Genomic DNA, 18,059 nt, shown 5'->3' on the forward strand with positions numbered 1-18,059 from the left:
TTTTATTCACAAGTAATTTGCATTTTCTTGTCTCTTAGGAGGAGAGCATTCCCATTGCTTTATCTGGTAGGGATATCTTAGCTAGAGCAAAAAATGGAACAGGCAAGAGCGGTGCCTACCTCATTCCCTTACTTGAACGGCTAGACCTGAAGAAGGACAATATACAAGGTTAGTTTGTTTAAACTAAAAATGGCTGTTTTACTTTGGAGCTGTGTGGAAGATATTATCATCTCTTCTTATAATTTACATAATCTGGGGTTAGTATTTACCTTTTCTTTTCACAGCTTGTGGCCCAACTGTCTTATAAAATACCCCGCTTTTTAAAAAGATCTAGTTTTCAGAGGAGTTTTACATATTACACAGTTTTGATAGTATTCCAGTGAAATAGGCAAAATAAGTATTGCCTTGTAGATAGGAAAGCAAAGATCATGAAGTTGTCCGACTTTGCTATATAAGCTGTGGAACTGAATTGTTCTTGGGGCGCCTGCATGTCTGCAAGAGCTCATGAACATTTTCCTCTATAAAACCTTGTGGTTCTGGAATTTTTAAGAGTTTAGTAAGTAGTGAAGAAATAAGTTTCCATAGTTGTATGCAAAGTAAGCTAATAGTTAAATTCTGACCTCTAAAGCTTTTTCTGAAATTTTCATAAATTGATGTTGATTTGTATTGAACATTTCTTCCATCTTCCGTGTGAAGTAAATGGAACCTGGGCAGCAGGAGTTCCCTATTCAGGTGTTTAGTGAATCCCTTACTGAAATATTAAATTAATAAACCTTGAGCTAATGGTTGCCAAGTCAAAGAACCCTTTAAAGGTTTGTAACTAAGGAGTACCAGGTTTATAAAGCAGTGTTGCTGAGGAAAAGTCTAAAGCTAGAACACTGTAATGGGTTCTTTTTCTTTTTCTTTTTTTTTTTTTTTGCAAAGGAGATTTACTTATTTAACTTTTCAGAATTAGGCTTATTATGATTCAAATTTTTAATATGTCCTGAGCATCTAGATTGCAAGGGGCAGTATTTCTGTAGCTTATTATACTCTTAAAATATGTTTCTTTTTTTCTATTTTCCAGCAATGGTGATTGTTCCCACTAGAGAACTTGCTCTACAGGTCAGTCAAATTTGCATCCAGGTCAGCAAGCACATGGGAGGGGCCAAAGTGATGGCAACCACAGGAGGAACCAATTTACGGGATGACATAATGAGGCTTGATGACACAGGTAGGAAATGATTATATAATGTGGCCTAGCTCTCCCAAGTGTAATTACAGACACGGGTGTTTCCTGAACTTACTAAAAATTGTTTTTAAGAATTAAGGACCAGGGGCGGCTGGGTGGCTCAGTCAGTTAAGCATCTGCCTTTGGCTTAGGTCATGATCCCAGGGTCCTGGGATCCAGCCCTGCGTCGGGCTCCCTTCTCAGTGGGAGCCTGCTTCTCCCTCTCCCTCTCCCTGCTGCTCTGCCTGCTTGTGCTCTCTCTCTGTCAAATAAATAAATAAAATCTTAAAAAAAAAAAAAAGAATTAAAGACCAGAAACACTGCCGTAGAAAAATGAATAAAGGAAATGACCATTTCGTTAAAAAAAAAAAAAAAGACAAATTGATAGTAATTGAAAGGATATTCAACCTTGTTGGTAATTTTTTTTAATGTAAATATAGATTGATATTGTATCTGTCCGATTGGCAAGGCTAAAAAAATATTAGTAACCAATAATAACTTTGAGAAGAAATAGGCTGTCTTGCAGCGTGAGGGTATAAATTGATACGATCTTTATGGTGGGCAGTTTGGCGTTGTGTTTTGAAATTATAAATGTGTATTTTCAATAATCTTTTCCTGAAGAAATACTAGGCAAATACAGGGTTACTACAGTGGTTTGTAGTACAGAAAAATTGGAATATCCTAAATGTCAGAGGGCTAAATACATTGGGGTATATAGTCTGAGTGGAATTCCACGAAGCTATTAAACAGTGAAGCTGATCTGTATTTATTTTCATTGAGTTCTCCATGATACATCATTGAGTGAAAAAAGATAACACAAGCATGAAATCCCCTTATGTAAAATTAGACAAAGTTTGAGTTAGAATTTTATATATGGTTGTCATTTGGTAAATTACTATATGCTTCATATTGCACAGTTATTTAAAATGATTATCTCTGTTCATCGTACAACAGTCTTCTGAAGACCATTGCTCTAGTTTAGAGGCAAGCAACTGTATGAGATGCCTGGTATATCTTTGTTATTCATTGGGGATAGTTTAAGACAAGTATTCCCCCTTATTTGGAGCAGATGATTTGGGAAGCTATTAGCCTGCCCCATGTAGGAGTGAAACAAGTATTCTCTGACCAACCTAAGATGAAATGAAAATCCATATCTTAAAACACATATTTGCCTGTTTGTATTATTCCTGCCGCTACAAGTTTCTGATAAAATATGTACGATAAACCTTTACTGTATCCTCTTTGCCCAAGCTAAAATGAGTGAGAATATATACATATATATATTTTTTTAATCTTGTGTAGTGCACGTGGTGATAGCTACCCCTGGAAGAATCCTGGATCTTATCAAGAAAGGAGTAGCAAAAGTTGATCATGTCCAGATGATAGTATTGGATGAGGTAATGTCTCTTCATTTCTTTGTTTATAACTGCCAGTGAATAAAGCAAAAGCTCTTTGTGTTACATGTGAACCTTTAGTCAATGCATGACTCTTGTCAATTCAAACTAATTCGCTTATAAAACATGTTTTGCCCATTAAAGGCAATAGATGGTAGGCATTTTTAGGAATAGTTCAGCCTAGTTGTCTTTTTCTTAGGGATGCCAGATTGTAAGTTTTGTTTTTATTTTTCAAGAAAAGGAGTTGTTGAATATCTCAAAGTCAAGTTCATTCTAAGTCTTTCCAATCAGTGATACATCTTAAAAAGCATCTAATGTCTCTAATCCCTCATTTAGTATATCCTGCTTTGTATTGTTTGTTTTTTTGTCTCTGGTATATTTGTTATCTCATCAGGTTGTAAGTGCCTTTTAAGAACTTATTGGACTCTACATTTTTGGAATCTGGCAGTGTTTTTATACATACACTGTATCAGTGTTAATGTTTTGAAATAAAGTTATTTACCTCTTTGGTTTGTGTTTTAGATAACTAGATCAGGTCGATCATAGTCTAATTCAGACAGGTTTTTTATCTTTGAGTAAGAAGAGGTAATGTTTATTAGTCACTGTGTACTAGCACATGTTTTTTCATTTGCTTTTCACAACAACCCTGTAAGGTAGGTATCCTATGAAGCAGTTACTACTGCTAATTTTTAAGTTGTGGAAACTGAAGTATTGGGTGGTTAAATAACTGAAGTGTATTGGGTGGTTAAATAATGTGCCAACATAGTTAATAAGTGAAGGAGGCAGGATTTCAACCCAGGTAGTTTGACTCTGCAGATTGTACTCTCAACCACGTACTGCCTCTAATGGAAATCACATTAAAATTTTGTTAGGGGAACAAGGACTATTATCTGTCTAGGGTTTTCTCTTTCCTCTAGGATATGGTATTACAGATTTTCCCCCTTCTGAATCACTGCAAATGTGTTTTGGTGCCTTTGGAGTAGGGAGTGTCATAGAATACGGTTTACAGCCAGGCGTATTCCCTGAATGCCCCTATGGGGTAATGCCTTATTAACCTTGAACACTGTTTTTTTAAACTGTCTTTCTTTTGTACTGCAGGCAGATAAGTTGCTGTCACAGGATTTTGTGCAGATAATGGAGGATATTATTCTCACGCTACCTAAAAACAGACAGATTTTATTATATTCCGCTACTTTCCCTCTTAGTGTACAGAAGTTCATGGTGAGTATAAATCTGTACTTGGAAGCAGTGCTATTCATTCTGTTGCCCACGAGTATACCTTTATTCATAATTACATCTTGTTACCAGTTTATGCTGATTATTTCAAGTTTTTGGCTTTCCTGCCAGCTGATCATTTAAGGTTTCTTGTGCATAATTTAACTGATTTTTTTTTTAAACAGTAATTTGATCAAATTCTTTATTCACTTAGCCTTTGGTGTCAGGCTGACATACAGCCATTGATATACTGGATAAATTGATTACAGTGTAATCCTGTATACAAAGTACAAAATAGGAATTTAGCTACATACGTATCTGAATGTTAGATTTTCTGTTATATGGTAACTTATTTCTTCTGTCGTAGATTATTTATACTCTGAAGAAAACTGCATGCCTTTTAAGCAAGAGTTGATCAGAAATGTATGGGGGATATATTTCAAGTTTAAGAGATATGCTCTGCTTTTTTAATTATATGACTTTTTTTTTTTTTTTTTTTTTTTCAGAATTCCCATTTGCAGAAACCCTATGAGATTAACCTGATGGAGGAACTAACTTTGAAGGGAGTAACCCAGTACTACGCCTATGTAACTGAGCGCCAAAAAGTACACTGCCTCAACACACTTTTCTCCAGGGTAAGTAATAGGCTTCAGTTGCTGTATTACCCATTACTTAACCCCCCAAAAACAGTTGTGTCTGTTTTCCCACCATTTTCAATGTAAAGATAGTCCATATCTTTTCCTAAAAGGTAGTTGTGGTTGTTGATCTGAAGTTGATACTGTATGATTGACATCAAAGACATTTTTAATTAAATTATAAAATAATTTGACCTTAATTATAGTCGATTCTCATTATTTGCATATTATGTATTTGCAAATTCGGCTACACGCCAAAATTTGTAACCCTACAATCAATACTCAAGTGCTTTCGAAGTCATTTGTGGATATTAGTGACACAATAGAAAATACCAGCTGTTGTTCATATTCCCAGCTGAGATTGAACAAAGTGACACATTGCCTTCTTGTTTCAGCTCTCATAAACAAATGTCTTTTTCACAGTCTGTGCCACATCAGTGCCACATTTTTTGCATTTTTGTTGTTATTTCATGGTTTAAAATGGCTCCAAAGCTTAGCGCTCAAGTGCTGTTCATTTCTTCTAAGCACAGGAAGACTGATGTGCTTTGCAGAGAAAATGTATTTTAGATAAACTTTGTACAGACAGGAATTACAGTGTTGTTGGCCATGAGTAAATAAGGTGCCTTTAAACAGTAACACACATAAAACAAAGTTATCTGTTGATTAATTGATGAGAAGTTGTGACTTAGAGGCTCTCAGGAACCTTCCCGTGTCTCCCTACAAGCAGTGGTTCTATGTTCATGTTTTCAGTTTTTGTAGCAACTTTATAGAACAGAATTATTGCAAATAATGAGAATTGAATGTGTTTCAATCATGTTGGCAATTATGTGGCTCTTATTAAGCATACTCTCCTACAATAAAATTTCTAACTTATCTGCAACTATTAAGTAAATGACTAGTATTTACAATATTTACAGTTTTGCATCTCTTGTATCATGAGATTCTAAGTCTTAGATCATGTTCTTTAGTATTTGTTTGTCAGTATTTTCAAGATTTGGCAAAGTAAATGAATGTGTTTTTTTTTCTCATATATTCCCTCCCCCCACCCCGCTCAGCTTCAGATAAACCAGTCGATCATTTTCTGTAACTCCTCTCAGCGAGTTGAATTGCTAGCCAAGAAGATTTCTCAACTGGGTTATTCTTGCTTCTATATCCATGCTAAAATGAGGCAGGTGAGTAAAAAATTGCAACTCGTGTGTGGATTTTAAAAATCTTTTTCTTAAGTATTTCTTGGATTTTTGTTTTGTTTCAATGCTTCTCCATATGCCCTAAGTTTAAGAATAAATTATTCCTTAGTAGGCAGAGGACCTTTCATTTTAACTGCTAGGGTTCAGTTTTCTAACTATAAAATACTAACTATAAAATATATACTCTTAAGCTCACAAGGTTGTTAGGAAAATTGAGATAATGTATAAAACGAGTACTTTGTCAAGCATGATACGAGCAAATACGAGATTTTATTCCCTTCTTTCCCAAGTAATGTAGATTTGCCCTGTTTAATACAGTAACCACTGGTCTCATGTGGCAATTTAAGTGAGTTAAAATTAAATAAAATTTAAAATTTAGTTCCTCTGTTACACTAACCACATTTCAAGTGCCATGTTACATGTGACTAGCAGCTACAGTTTTGGAAAGTACAGATATAGAACATTTCTATCATTGCAGAAGGTTCTATTGGACAACACTCCTCTAGATTTTTAATTTATGTACCTCTTCAGTCCATATGTTTTTTTCTTTATTTGCCTTTAGGATGCAATCTCTCTAAATTTCAGAACTTAATTTAAGAAAAAAAAACAGTTTAAATAAATTCAGAACTATAAAAACATTTGTGTTGTGTGTGGTAAACATTGAAATTTTGTGAAAACGGTTTCTGAAGACTAGCAGATTAAGAATTTGAGTTAATCAGCTCAACTTTGGTTTTCAGAGAAGTTTGATAATGGATCAGATACACCACGTAGACCCTAATATTAGAAATTATCACAGGAAATTAATGTGTTAAGCTGTAGAGAGTATTTCAGAGTGGAAGAATGTTGCTTTGAAAGGAAAGACCAGTTTGCCAGATGCTAGATTTGTCACTTGTGTCAGAGTCGTTACGTATGTGTTCTCATTTTTTTTAATTGAAAAGTAAATTTTTGGGGCGCCTGGGTGGCTCAGTTAGTTAAGCATCTCTTGATTTTGGCTCAGGTCATGATGTCAGGGTGGTGAGATAAAGCCCCACGCTTGGTCGGGAGAGTCTGCTTGAGATTCTCTCCCTCTATCTGCCCTGCGTGCTCACTCACAAATTTAAAAAAAGGAAAGTAAATTTTTGTTTTTGCGTACATTAACTAAAATATTCAATTAATTTGGTCAAGCCAAATTTTTGTCATCTTCTGTTTGAAACATTTTAAAAATGGATATACAAAAACATGGTGAAAGTTGTCACTTTAATTAAAATTCACTTCAGCAAAAAGGATAATATCCTTAACAGTTAAGATAAATGCTGAATAAGGGCGCCTGGGGGGCTCAGTCAGTTAAGTGTCTGCCTTCGGCTCAGGTCATCGTCCCGGGGTCCTGGGATCTAGCCCCACATCGGGCTCCCTGCTTGGTGGGAAGCCTGCTTCTCCCTCTCCCACTCCCCCTGCTTGTGTTCCTGTTCTCACTATGCTCTGTCAAATAAATAAAAGCCTTAAAAGAGAGATAAATGCTAAATAAAGGTATGGGTAGGTATTTTTGTTTTGTTTTTTAAAGATCTTATTTATTTATTTGAGAGAAAGCACGAGCAGGAGGGAGAAGGAGAAGCAGGCTTCCCACTGAGCAGGTAGCCTGACATGGGGCTCGATCACAGAACCCCAGGATCATGACCTGAGCTGAAGGCAGATGCCTAACCGACTGAGGCACCCCTTGTTTTGTTTTTTAGGTAGGCTCCATACCCAGCGTATAGCCCTGAGTGAGATCAAAACTCAGATGCTTAACTAACTGAACCACCCATGCGCCCCCATGGATGTTTTAGTTGCTTATTAATTCCCATGGGAAACTAATTTGATTAACTTTTTTTGTTTTTAACTTACGGGTATTGAATTCATTCATCTCTCATTTGCGTAAATTTGGGGTATACAAAACCTTGAATAGGAGAAATTAGTGATGAGAAATTTAGGGCTGTGCATATGAGTTTTTAAAGAAATCAGATGCATTGCTTTGTTCCTAGGAACATCGAAATCGTGTATTTCATGATTTCCGAAATGGCTTATGCCGCAATCTTGTTTGCACTGGTAAGTATTTCCTTTACCCGTTGTTTTTTCTCCCTGGTTCAGCTCTGCTTTTTCTGTCCGTATCTCCCAACAGAATCTGTGACAAGAGTTCAGCTCACCCTAAAGCCATTTCTGGAATTTCCGAAGTTGAGAATGAGCTATAGTTAATTCCTGAAACTAGTTTCCATATCTGAAACTGCAGAATACTTGTTACTGGCACTCATACCTCATCTGTCTTTTAAACTAGTGGAATTTATGTGTTTTCTGAATAATTTTAGCATACAGGAACGAGTTATATGTACCGTGTGCAAAATAAATTACGTTAAGAAACTATATTTTGGAAGTTATTTATTGTGGTCTTTTAATTTTTTTGCCAGAGACAGACTAGTCTGTATTTTGGTGTATTTCAGTACATGAAGAAGAACAAATTGGGGAGGCAGGTGGACAGTCAGATCAGACAAAGCAAATGGATTGAGTATCCTCCAATTTCTACTCTGGAAATACAATCTTAGTATTGGTATGAGAGTAATCATTTAAACTAGGCTTCTGGGTAGAGAGAAGAGCCTGGATTTTTTTTTTTTTTTTTTTTTTTTTAGTTGAGGTATACACAAAAATATAGTAATTATAAGGATATTCAGTGAATTTTTGCACATGTACACACCCATATTACTAGCACCCAGATCAAAATTTTAGAATACTATACAATTTGGATTTTTAAGAATACTGCTATAGAAATAAACTCCAAATTTATATACTAGCAGAATACTGAATTTGCTAATTTACAAGAACCAAAACAGGGCTATCCAATATCCTGAGTGTTCCCACTTTATCTTGTTTCTCTGCTTTATATCTAAAAGGACCTTTAATACAGCTGCGAATTAATACATATATGTTTACTTTATCAGCACTTTTTTTTTTTTTTTTTAAAGATTTTATGTATTTGATAGAGATGACAAGTAGGCAGACAGGCAGGCAGAGGAAGAGGGAGAAGCAGGTTTCCCGATGAGGGGCTTGATCCCAGGACACTGGGATCATGACCTGAGCCGAAGGCAGACGCTTAACCAACTGAGCCACCAAGGCACCCCACTTTAGCAGCACTTCTAAATTTTGTATTCAAGTACTTAAATATAAAGTAATCTGATTTGGTGGAAAGGATACTAGACTAGAATTTGAAGATTGGGGCTCAAGTCCTACCATTTTGTACTTGTAATCATCAAATCATACTTTTATGCCTTTTTTTATTTGTAAGATGGGAATGCCTTAAAGTGAATTCTGCACAAATACCTGTTGCAGTTTATTCATTCAAAAATAGTTTTTGATATTCAACATATATTTTTTTTACTCTTTGCCAGGTATTTAGCTTGGTGCTAAAAAAAATACATGTTACTCCTCAGTTTTATATTATGTATATTTTACCACAATTAAAAATTTTTTAAATACATACACACTTCCTTCACTTAGGGAGCCTATAGAAGAGGAACTAGTTCATTGGTGAAATGTTGAGTTAAGCAAATTCAGAATGTGCAAACAGAACAGTATTTAGTATGTCATTAAATAAGTACTGAATAACAGGTGTATAAAGTGTATAAATACATGCGAAGTATCACCCTTTACTTAAAGGAGCAGTGGTTTAATCAGATAAAAAAGATAACATTAAGAGTCTAAGACAGGCCCTGCAACCTTTTTCTTTAAAGTGCCAGATAGTAGATATCATTTGGTCTCTTGTTACAAGTTTCTCAGCTCTGCCATTCCAGCTCATAAGCACCCTTAAACAGTACATGAACAAATGGGCATGGTCCTGTGACAGTAAAACTGGATTTACAGAAACAGGCTTTAGGCTGGATCTACAAAGGAGTAAAAGTAATTTGCAAATGTGAGGTATGTGTAGTAAGTAATCCTAAATTTTCATAGGAAAGGAAATTAACATGTGACCTGAGAAGAGGTGGAATTGTAATTGGCTCTATAAACTAGGTAAGTTTTAGACTTGCAGAAGGAGTTTTAAGTTAGGGGACTGGCATCAAATGTGATCCATAGAGGGCTTCAAGAAGATATGTTTAAGAAGGGATGAGTAGGGGCGCCCGGGTGGCTCAGTCGGTGAAGCGTCTGCCTTCGGCTCGGGTCGTGATCCCGGGGTCCTGGGATCGAGCCCCGCATCGGGCTCCCTGCTCGGCGGGGAGCCTGCTTCTCCCTCTCCTCCCCACTCATGCTCTCGGTCTCTATCTCTGACTTTCTCAAATAAATAAATAAAATCTTTAAAAAAAGAAAGGATGAGTAGATGAATTTCGTGGAGAGGAAGGTTTGAGGAAGAGATGTGTTAGAGAACTACGTTAGGACCAAAGAGGACCTTGTATGTCAATTTCAATTTTATCCAGGGGCAATTCAAAAGGATAAGTTATAAATTGAAAGCAGTATTTTAGAAATAGTGGTCACGACCGTCATGGATTATTTTGGAGTATGGAGCTGATAGAAGCCTGAAACCTAGTTATTAGTCTATTGTAATTGTCTTTACTTGCAGTTTTCAGAGCCTAAATTAGCATAGTTACTGTGGGACTAGAAAAGAGAAGTGGTGACCTTGTACTTGCCTCAGACTTGTAAATCACGTAGTAGACTGAAATGAATGAATTCAAAAAGTATAAATTAACTACGAGTGGATTACCTCTTCTTTTTGAGGTATTTTTGGTTACACAAAGTTTTTAATCTATTTTAATCTTGGATTGCATACTAAAAAATAGGTGAAAAGAAAATTATTCCTGAGACTCATTTATGAGCTTATAGTTTACCAGTCATTCTGACCTCTTGCATTTGCAGTTATCTTAAACCATTTTTTAAAACTTAATGGGACTAGGAAAGGTAACTTGCTAGCGGAAAGTTATTTATGATAATGTGCATGAAAGGTAATGCTAGTAATTTGCAAATGCATTTGAATTACTGAATGAAGTGACTAAAGCTTAGGTTGCACTAGAAATACATGTTAAAAGAGTATTATGGTACCAAGAAACATGCTTAAATTGAAAGATAATGATGGAGATTCTTTCTTTCTCTTTTAAGATTTGTTTACCCGAGGTATTGATATACAAGCTGTGAATGTGGTAATTAACTTTGACTTCCCAAAGCTGGCAGAGACCTATCTCCATCGTATTGGAAGATCAGGTGAGGAAAAGGAAGATGTTCTTTTAAGACTGATTTCTAATTCTTGTAGAGCATTTAAGAAAAGTTAAAATAACTTTATGCTTAAATTGAGATAAAATTCACAAATGAGGTCCTTAGTTTTCTCATTAGGTGGTTCAGTCTGTAACTACTGTTTAGTGTATGTATTTTGGCAACTTTGACACAAATGAGTATCTGTTTTGTCATTTGAAAAAGGTAAAATAGGGTACTACTTTGGGCTGTGAAACCTGAAGTTGTGTGTTTGAGGAGACCATAAGAAGTGGTTTTAAAAATTCAGAATGGCACTGAACAAAAACATGACGCATGTATGGTTTTGCCACTAATAGACTTGTACATGCACATCATCAGTTCTCTTTAACTTAAATTTTTATTAATGAAAAAGTGTTTTTCATTTTTAGGTCGCTTTGGTCATCTTGGCTTAGCCATCAACTTGATCACATATGATGATCGCTTCAACCTGAAAAGTATTGAGGAGCAGCTGGGAACAGAGATTAAACCGATCCCAAGCAACATTGACAAGAGCCTGTATGTGGCAGAATACCACAGCGAGCCTGTAGAAGACGAGAAACCTTAACAAGCATGTGCGTACCTGACAGAACCACTAAGTGAGCATAGTATTTAAATCAAGATCCTCTTTCCTGGAGGAAATTTGCTGTTGCATTGCATGTAATAGCAGTGATAGGGTAGAACACCTGTTGGCATAAATGACAGTAAACTGGACATACTGCTTGGGTGAAGTTGTGGTCCCATTAGAAAATCCATAAATGCTGCTCTTGAATGAAGTTTTCTTGTATAATGTGATACATGAGCAGTACTTAAGCCAAATCCAGACTGCCAAAATAATGAAAGCAAAGAATCTTTTTCAACAATTTGAATATGAAAATATTTTTTTTTTGTCTATATCACTCAGTCATTTCTCTCTTAATCACTCTTAATTTCTACTGGGCATCTTAATAAATCAGGTTAATTACCTGCAGTGCCTCGTTGCCAAATGTGTAATCAGGTTGAGAGGATAACTGTCTTTTTTTAAATGCCCAGTCTTGTTTCCTGCACCACCCTCTTCTTTCATTGTTTGGTGACTGTTGGATTCTGGTAGTAATGCTCAAAAGAAGGCTCAACATAAAGAATACAGGCTTGTTTTGCAGCTTTTTCTAAGGAAAATGAAAATCTGTTTTGAGAGATGGTAACTTCCAAATTAGCAATGAGCATTTTACCTGTTACACTTTTTTTTTTTTTTTTAAGATTTTATTTATTTGAGGGTGCCTGGGTGGCTCAGATGGTTAAGTGTCTGCCTTCGGCTCAGGTCATGATCCCAGGGTCCTGGGATGGAGCCCCGCATCGGGCTCTCTGCTCCTTGGGAGCCTGCTTCTCCCTCTGCCTTTCTCTCTCTGTCTCTCATGAATAAATAAATAAAATCTTTAAAAAAAAAAAAAAAAAGATTTTATTTATTTGAGAGAGCACAAGCAGGGGGACGGGCAGAGGGGAGAGGGACAGGCAGACTCTCCGCCAAGTCAGGGACCCTAGGATCCTAGGAGCTTAACCTGAGCCTAAGTCAGGTGATGAACCAACTGAGCCACCCAGGCACCCCATTTATCTGTTACTCTTTCAAAGTTTCTGAGTTGCTCTTTTCACTTTAGTTTCTTTCTTTCTCCCCCCGCCCCCCAAAATGTCAAACAAAACCCTCAGACAAACATAAAAGTAGCCAATGTTTGTTGGTATCCTGGCAGGCTGTCAAGTTTATGGAAGTTTAAAAACAATTTTGGGGCGCCTGGGTGGCTCAGTTGTTAAGCATCTGCCTTCAGCTCAGGTCATGATCCAGGATCCTGGGATCGAGCCCCGCATCAGACTCCCTGCTTGGCGGGAAGCCTGCTTCTCTCTCGCCCACTCTCCCCGCTTGTGTTCCCTCTCTCGCTGTCTCTCTCTCTGTCGAATAAATCTTTAAAAAAAAATTTTTTTTTTAATTTGTTTTTCTTGATTTAATTGTTTTGGATATCAGAACTTTCAGGCTCTTGTTCTGTCTCTGGAATGCCTAGCAGAAATTCCTTAATCCTAAATGGATTCTACGGCAGGCAAAGGCTTAGTAGAAGCCACTACAGAGAGAGCATTTGGTTGGATTGTGAAAACCTAGGTATCCTGGTTCATATTGTTTTCACAAAAGTTAATTTTAGGTTTCTTCCTTCTTTCTTTAGGCTTTGACAAACTACAGAAGGCTCGTTTGGATCTGTGACACATCGTTTGGGGGGGATGCTCTTCTCTTTGTGGGTTTTTCATCTTTTTATTTTGGAACTATGAAGACTTAAAAGAGCTCAGACATTTTTTCTTTTTTTAACTGGTGAAGAGAAAAAGCTGAAAAGAAGGAATTTACCTTTTTTGTTCCACTTGTTTGCACTGTGTGCTGACTGAACATTAGTTGCACTAACTGCTGGTTTTTAAAAAATGTTTTCTGGGGAAGGGGGACAAGGAAGGAGGAGAAAGAAGAGAAGGGGAGAAACCCTAAAAAGAGAAGAATCTTGATGAACAACACACAAGCTTGTCTACAATTTCAAAATTCTCCAACAGCTGACTCTTGAGTGCATTTCAACTTCTCCCTTATTACTCATCCGTTTTTTAAGCCTGAAGAGCTTATTACTTATTTGTGCGAAGTGCCTTATGCTATGAGACCATTCAGAATATCATCTTTTAGACACAGCCCAAGGAATCAACAATAGTAATTCTTTCTTTTTCTTTCTTTTTTTTTTTTTTTTTCCTATCTTTTTAAATTTTTTGTCTTTTCATTCTGGTTTCAAGTTGAAGTCTCTCTCTTCCCTTTTTACCCGATACTCAAGCCCAGGGCTGGAAGATGACACATATTAGTAATGTTAAACATCATTCTATTTTACTTTATGTGGAGGAGTTGATATGCAACTGCAGTTCATCCGCACTGTAAATACATGTATTTAAAAAAAAAAAAAACAATCCCAAGTAAAAATTTCTTCTGGGCTGAGTAGATTACAACATCATCGCTCCCAAAGGAAAGAGCAGTCTATCATTGCAGGAGCCATATGACAAGCCTTTGTGCTCTATAGCAGAACACTAAAGACTGGTTTACATACGCTTCCATTAGCAGTTATGGCACTTGATGTGTAGACATGTCAGAGCCTTGACCCTCTTTCCTCTGTGGCAAAGCGTGTCCCATAGAAAATTGGGTGTGTATACTTGTATAAACTTTGTAAATAAGTTTTTTTCTGGGTTCATATATATATATACATATATATATATTTTTTTTTGGATGAAGGTTGCTGGGATTAAGGGGATTAGAGTGATTATGGGAGCAGCTAAAGATGAGAGGGGCTCAGTTTTCCGCAACACTAAATTCTCAAAAGTACTTTGGCCTCTTAGTGTAGAGAGCAGGCCTCTTTGGTGACCCTGTGTTGGAAGAGGAACCCAGAAGTCTGGGATTCACTGTTTGCTGCCACACTGTATCATCTTAATACCTTTGGAGAACACCTGCCAGAGAGAGCAAGGAAACTTCAAAAACCTATGACTCAAGATGTTATTTTTGAGAAGCTCTCTCTGATTTTGCTTCTTCTCCCCCCTTTTAAAAAAAGTTTGAGGAACTTTTTAAGCTCAGCAAAAGGGGACAAAGATTAATCTCCCTTGCAGTGTGGGAATTCAATTGAGTGGCAGTGTCTGAGCAGTATATGTACAAAGCATGGATTTTGCATTTCAGAATATTAGCCAGTACCAGCTTTGGTAATGTTAGCAGTTCTGGAGCTTACTTTCTGTGGATCACTTCCTGTACTGTGTAAGTGTGTTGCCCTCTGCCCACCTTGAGACATAAACTTGCAGGAATGGGCAACTCCTGAGAGCTGTTAACTTTCTTGCTACAGAAAGCTGCTTGCCATCCTTTTGCTTTGTGACAAGAATTACCTGTCATTTTGCATTGTAAATTGCTGGCAAATGCTTTACAGTCAATAGTGTTGCTTTAAATTGTGCCCCTCCCAACATGCTTGATGTTTGGCCTGATCTCCAGGCAAAAGGAGTGAGATGAATCAAAACCAGTGAACTTTTTTTTTTTAATGTTTTTAATTCCCTTTTAACCCAGTGTACTAGGTCAATCAGGAGGCATCCAGGGTTTAAAAAAAAAACAAAAAATAAAATTAAAAAAATTTGATTTCCATGTTCCATTTTTTCAAAACCCTAAAATATTACAAGATAAGTCCTGCATATGCTTTCATGCTTAACTCACCTGGATAAAGAAATCAATTATTCAAAGTTGCTTTTTTTGACTCTTGGCTAGTTCTAAGCAAAACTATTTGTGACTCACCCAAAACTACTTAGGATCAAAATCCTGCAGATGCCTCCTGATCAGACATGGCCCTAACTCCTTAAAAAACTGTAGCAAGAGCTGCACAGTACAAACCCAAAAAAGAATAAGCTCATTTATTTGGTATCCAAGCTATGTTCTGTCTGGCCAATTGGTTACTAAATACAAGCCCTAATTAAGGAATAACTTTTTTCCAGGGAGGGGTGGGGGGAGGGAATTTAGAAGGCATCAACTTTTGACCAAAAAAATCTTGCCCTTGTACTGATGCAGCTCTCTTTTTCCCCCACTTCTGGCGAGATAAGAGGGATCATTCATTATAGAAGAAAAGCAAAGGCTTGTGGTTGCAATTGGATATCTCGCTAGAGAGTGTGTGGGTGACAAGACAAACCGCGCAGTCGTCTTTGCCATTCTCAGACTGTGCCTGGTGCCACATGACTGTGGGTCCCTCTTAAAGCACAGACTTAATTGAAAGTATTACTGAAGTATAGCCTCTGATGAGGAGTGGCACTTAAATGATCTGGAACACCACTATTGGACACAGTCCTGTAGAGGCAGCTGTCCAGTTTTGGTGCTTGACTCTTGAATAGGAATTGCTAAATGGAAAGATGCTCTAAGGACTAGGTCAAAGCCTAGTCTTTTTTTTTTTTTTTTTTTTAATCCCCCTCACTATAAGGAGCACTGTTACTGGAAATTGTTTTTGTGTTCTTTCCACTATTGGGTGTCTCTCTTAAGTAATGGTAATATTTTTTCCAGTGGTTCGTTTGGATGAAACTGTTCCCTATTTTTAATATTTAAATTATGTCCAACTCATGGTTTTGCCTATGGTTGTAGTTGTGTAATGGGTTATGGACTGTTACACACCTTGCTGCCTCTGGGCCTGTTTTGTTTTTCTCTTCCCATACATTCCAGTGGAGAAACTTTCTTGGCTTTCCCTTGGGAATAGCATAAACTTATTCAAAAATGATCTTCCATGGGAAGAAGTAAGGGAGAAGCAAATCTAAATCTCTCTCTCAGTTATTTTCCAGTTGGTCCCAGCATCATAATATGGGTGGGTCCCAATGGCTGGGGGGAGGGGGGAGGCAATTGGTTATCAGTATCTGTTTTCAGAATGAGATGGGAGCATCTTTCCTTTGCTGTGTGCTTTGTGTTTGATACCATCATGCTTGGGTTAGAACCAGATAACTCAGCACAAAGCCTTGAGTGTAAATTTGTTGGAATCAAAACATCTCATTCTGATCACTTGGTTTAGTTTTTTTTTTTTTTTCTTTTTTTTTTTTTTTAATAGGGGTGGGAGGGAGGTTACTATGCCCCAAAAGGGAGGGTGTCTGCACTAAGGATTTAGAAACACTTTGGAAGTTCATAACCTCATCAGAAATGGCCTTTAGCCACACTCCTGACCTTATAGATGAGTAACAAAAAGATGAAATAATTTTGGGGGAATTAAGCCATGTTATTTTAATTTGCTACGTTTTTCAACGTTCTGTGTATCTTAAAAATTGTTACTGTGGAATCATTTTCTGACAAAATACCTTTGTCAAGCAAAATTTTTGGCTTCATGGGAGCTGAAGTCAACTTTCTGGTGAAATGAAGTGGACTTTTGTGAGCTTGTAGTTATACTTTATATCCTTAAAGGTAGTTTTCTTAAACTCCCAAAGAAAATCTCTGGTCTTAAAAACTCATCTTTGGGGTAGAGAGTTAAGTGTCCAAAGGCTGTAACAGTTCATGAGGTTAGAGGGAGCTAGCCTGGCACCTGGACTCTGCCCCTCCACAGCTGACAGATTCCAGCAGAAGTGTGTTTAAATTCTCCAGTAGACAATACTGGGCAGGGCAAGGGAGGGGGTAGGGCTGGGTTATTAAGATACAGGCTACTGTATTTTAACCAATGGTTGTCGGGGAGGGGTGCCTGGAGAAAACAAAGTCACTTCCCTTTTTTGAAACAAAACTAAAACTTGAAAAGTATTTTTGTTCAGTAAAAATGGGATGGAATTCCAGTGTCCCTAGCCACAAGGGACCAGTTCCACTGAGAAGTGAACAGTGGGGACTCAAAATTTTGAAAACATTTGGGGAAAGGGAAAATTGGCTTTCTGTTAATTGGCAAATGTTCCAGTGGGACTCTGTTTTTGTTGGGATATGTTACGTTGTATGTACACATATATGGACCAGAGTCTGCTGAGTTTATAAGGTTCAGAAAAAATGGTTGATAAAATCTCGGTTTTTGTTAATTTATCTCAATAAAAGCCCACTGGAACTCCAAATGTGTGTGTGGTATGTCCTTAGCAGGCTGTGCTATTTAGGAATTCTTGCATATGAGAACATTTTACTAAAGTAATTCACATGGTGAGACAGTAGGACATTCTCAGCACTACTTCTGTAAGCCCAGTTGAGTAAAATCTGAGATGGCTCGTCTCAGCACCCTCATCCAGTGTAGATGCTGTCCTACTGTCCTCATTTCACTTTTTCGATTTTCATTGCCTAAACAGAGAACCGAGATAATCATTTGGAGAGATGTTAGTGTGTGATATATGGAAGTGGGTTATAAGTAATGCCCTCCAGAACTGTTCAGATGTTTCAGTAAACTGAACATGCCCACAAAGTTTACTTAGGAATGAATTTGACGATATGAACAGAATTTGTGCGCTAAAGGGATGCCTGGGTGGCTCAGTCAGTTAAGCGGCTGCCTTTGGCCCGGGTCATGATCCCAGAGTCCTGGGATGGAGTCCCACATCGGGCTCCTCGCTCAGCAGGGAGCCTGCTTCTCCCTCTTCAAAAAAAAAAAAAAAAAAAATTTGTGTGCTAAGAAGTACAAAATACTAACGAAAGAAATCAAAAGACCTAAGTGAGAAATTCAGACGCTTAAAGCTAAACACAGCCCCCTTTGCTCTAACCCAAAAGAAACACTTAGGT

At 37.2% G+C, this 18,059-nt stretch overlaps 1 protein-coding gene across 6 annotated transcripts in view; it reads left to right on the top strand.

Moving 5' to 3' along the window:
- Positions 1-17,410, top strand: part of DDX6 (DEAD-box helicase 6) — a 34,304-nt gene extending 16,894 nt beyond the window's left edge. For 5 of the 6 annotated variants that reach the window (XM_045894886.3, XM_045894885.2, XM_045894884.3 and 2 more), the window contains exons 5-14: positions 39-168; positions 1,067-1,213; positions 2,513-2,607; positions 3,703-3,825; positions 4,326-4,454; positions 5,510-5,626; positions 7,639-7,702; positions 10,730-10,831; positions 11,248-11,430; positions 13,039-17,410. In XM_045894886.3, the coding sequence (XP_045750842.1) occupies positions 39-168; positions 1,067-1,213; positions 2,513-2,607; positions 3,703-3,825; positions 4,326-4,454; positions 5,510-5,626; positions 7,639-7,702; positions 10,730-10,831; positions 11,248-11,423 (1,083 nt within the window). In that variant the 3' untranslated portion in view covers positions 11,424-11,430; positions 13,039-17,410. Of the gene's footprint in view, positions 1-38; positions 169-1,066; positions 1,214-2,512; positions 2,608-3,702; positions 3,826-4,325; positions 4,455-5,509; positions 5,627-7,638; positions 7,703-10,729; positions 10,832-11,247; positions 11,455-13,038 lie in introns of all 6 variants that reach the window. The other variant, XM_064577361.1, reaches the window with a different exon arrangement.
- The last annotated feature ends 649 nt before the right edge of the window (positions 17,411-18,059 follow it).

Source organism: Mirounga angustirostris, unplaced genomic scaffold, assembly GCF_029215605.1.
Source record: "Mirounga angustirostris isolate CCGP_5_RB_7025 unplaced genomic scaffold, mMirAng1.0.hap1 SCAF_13, whole genome shotgun sequence".
Lineage (NCBI taxonomy): Eukaryota > Metazoa > Chordata > Mammalia > Carnivora > Phocidae > Mirounga > Mirounga angustirostris.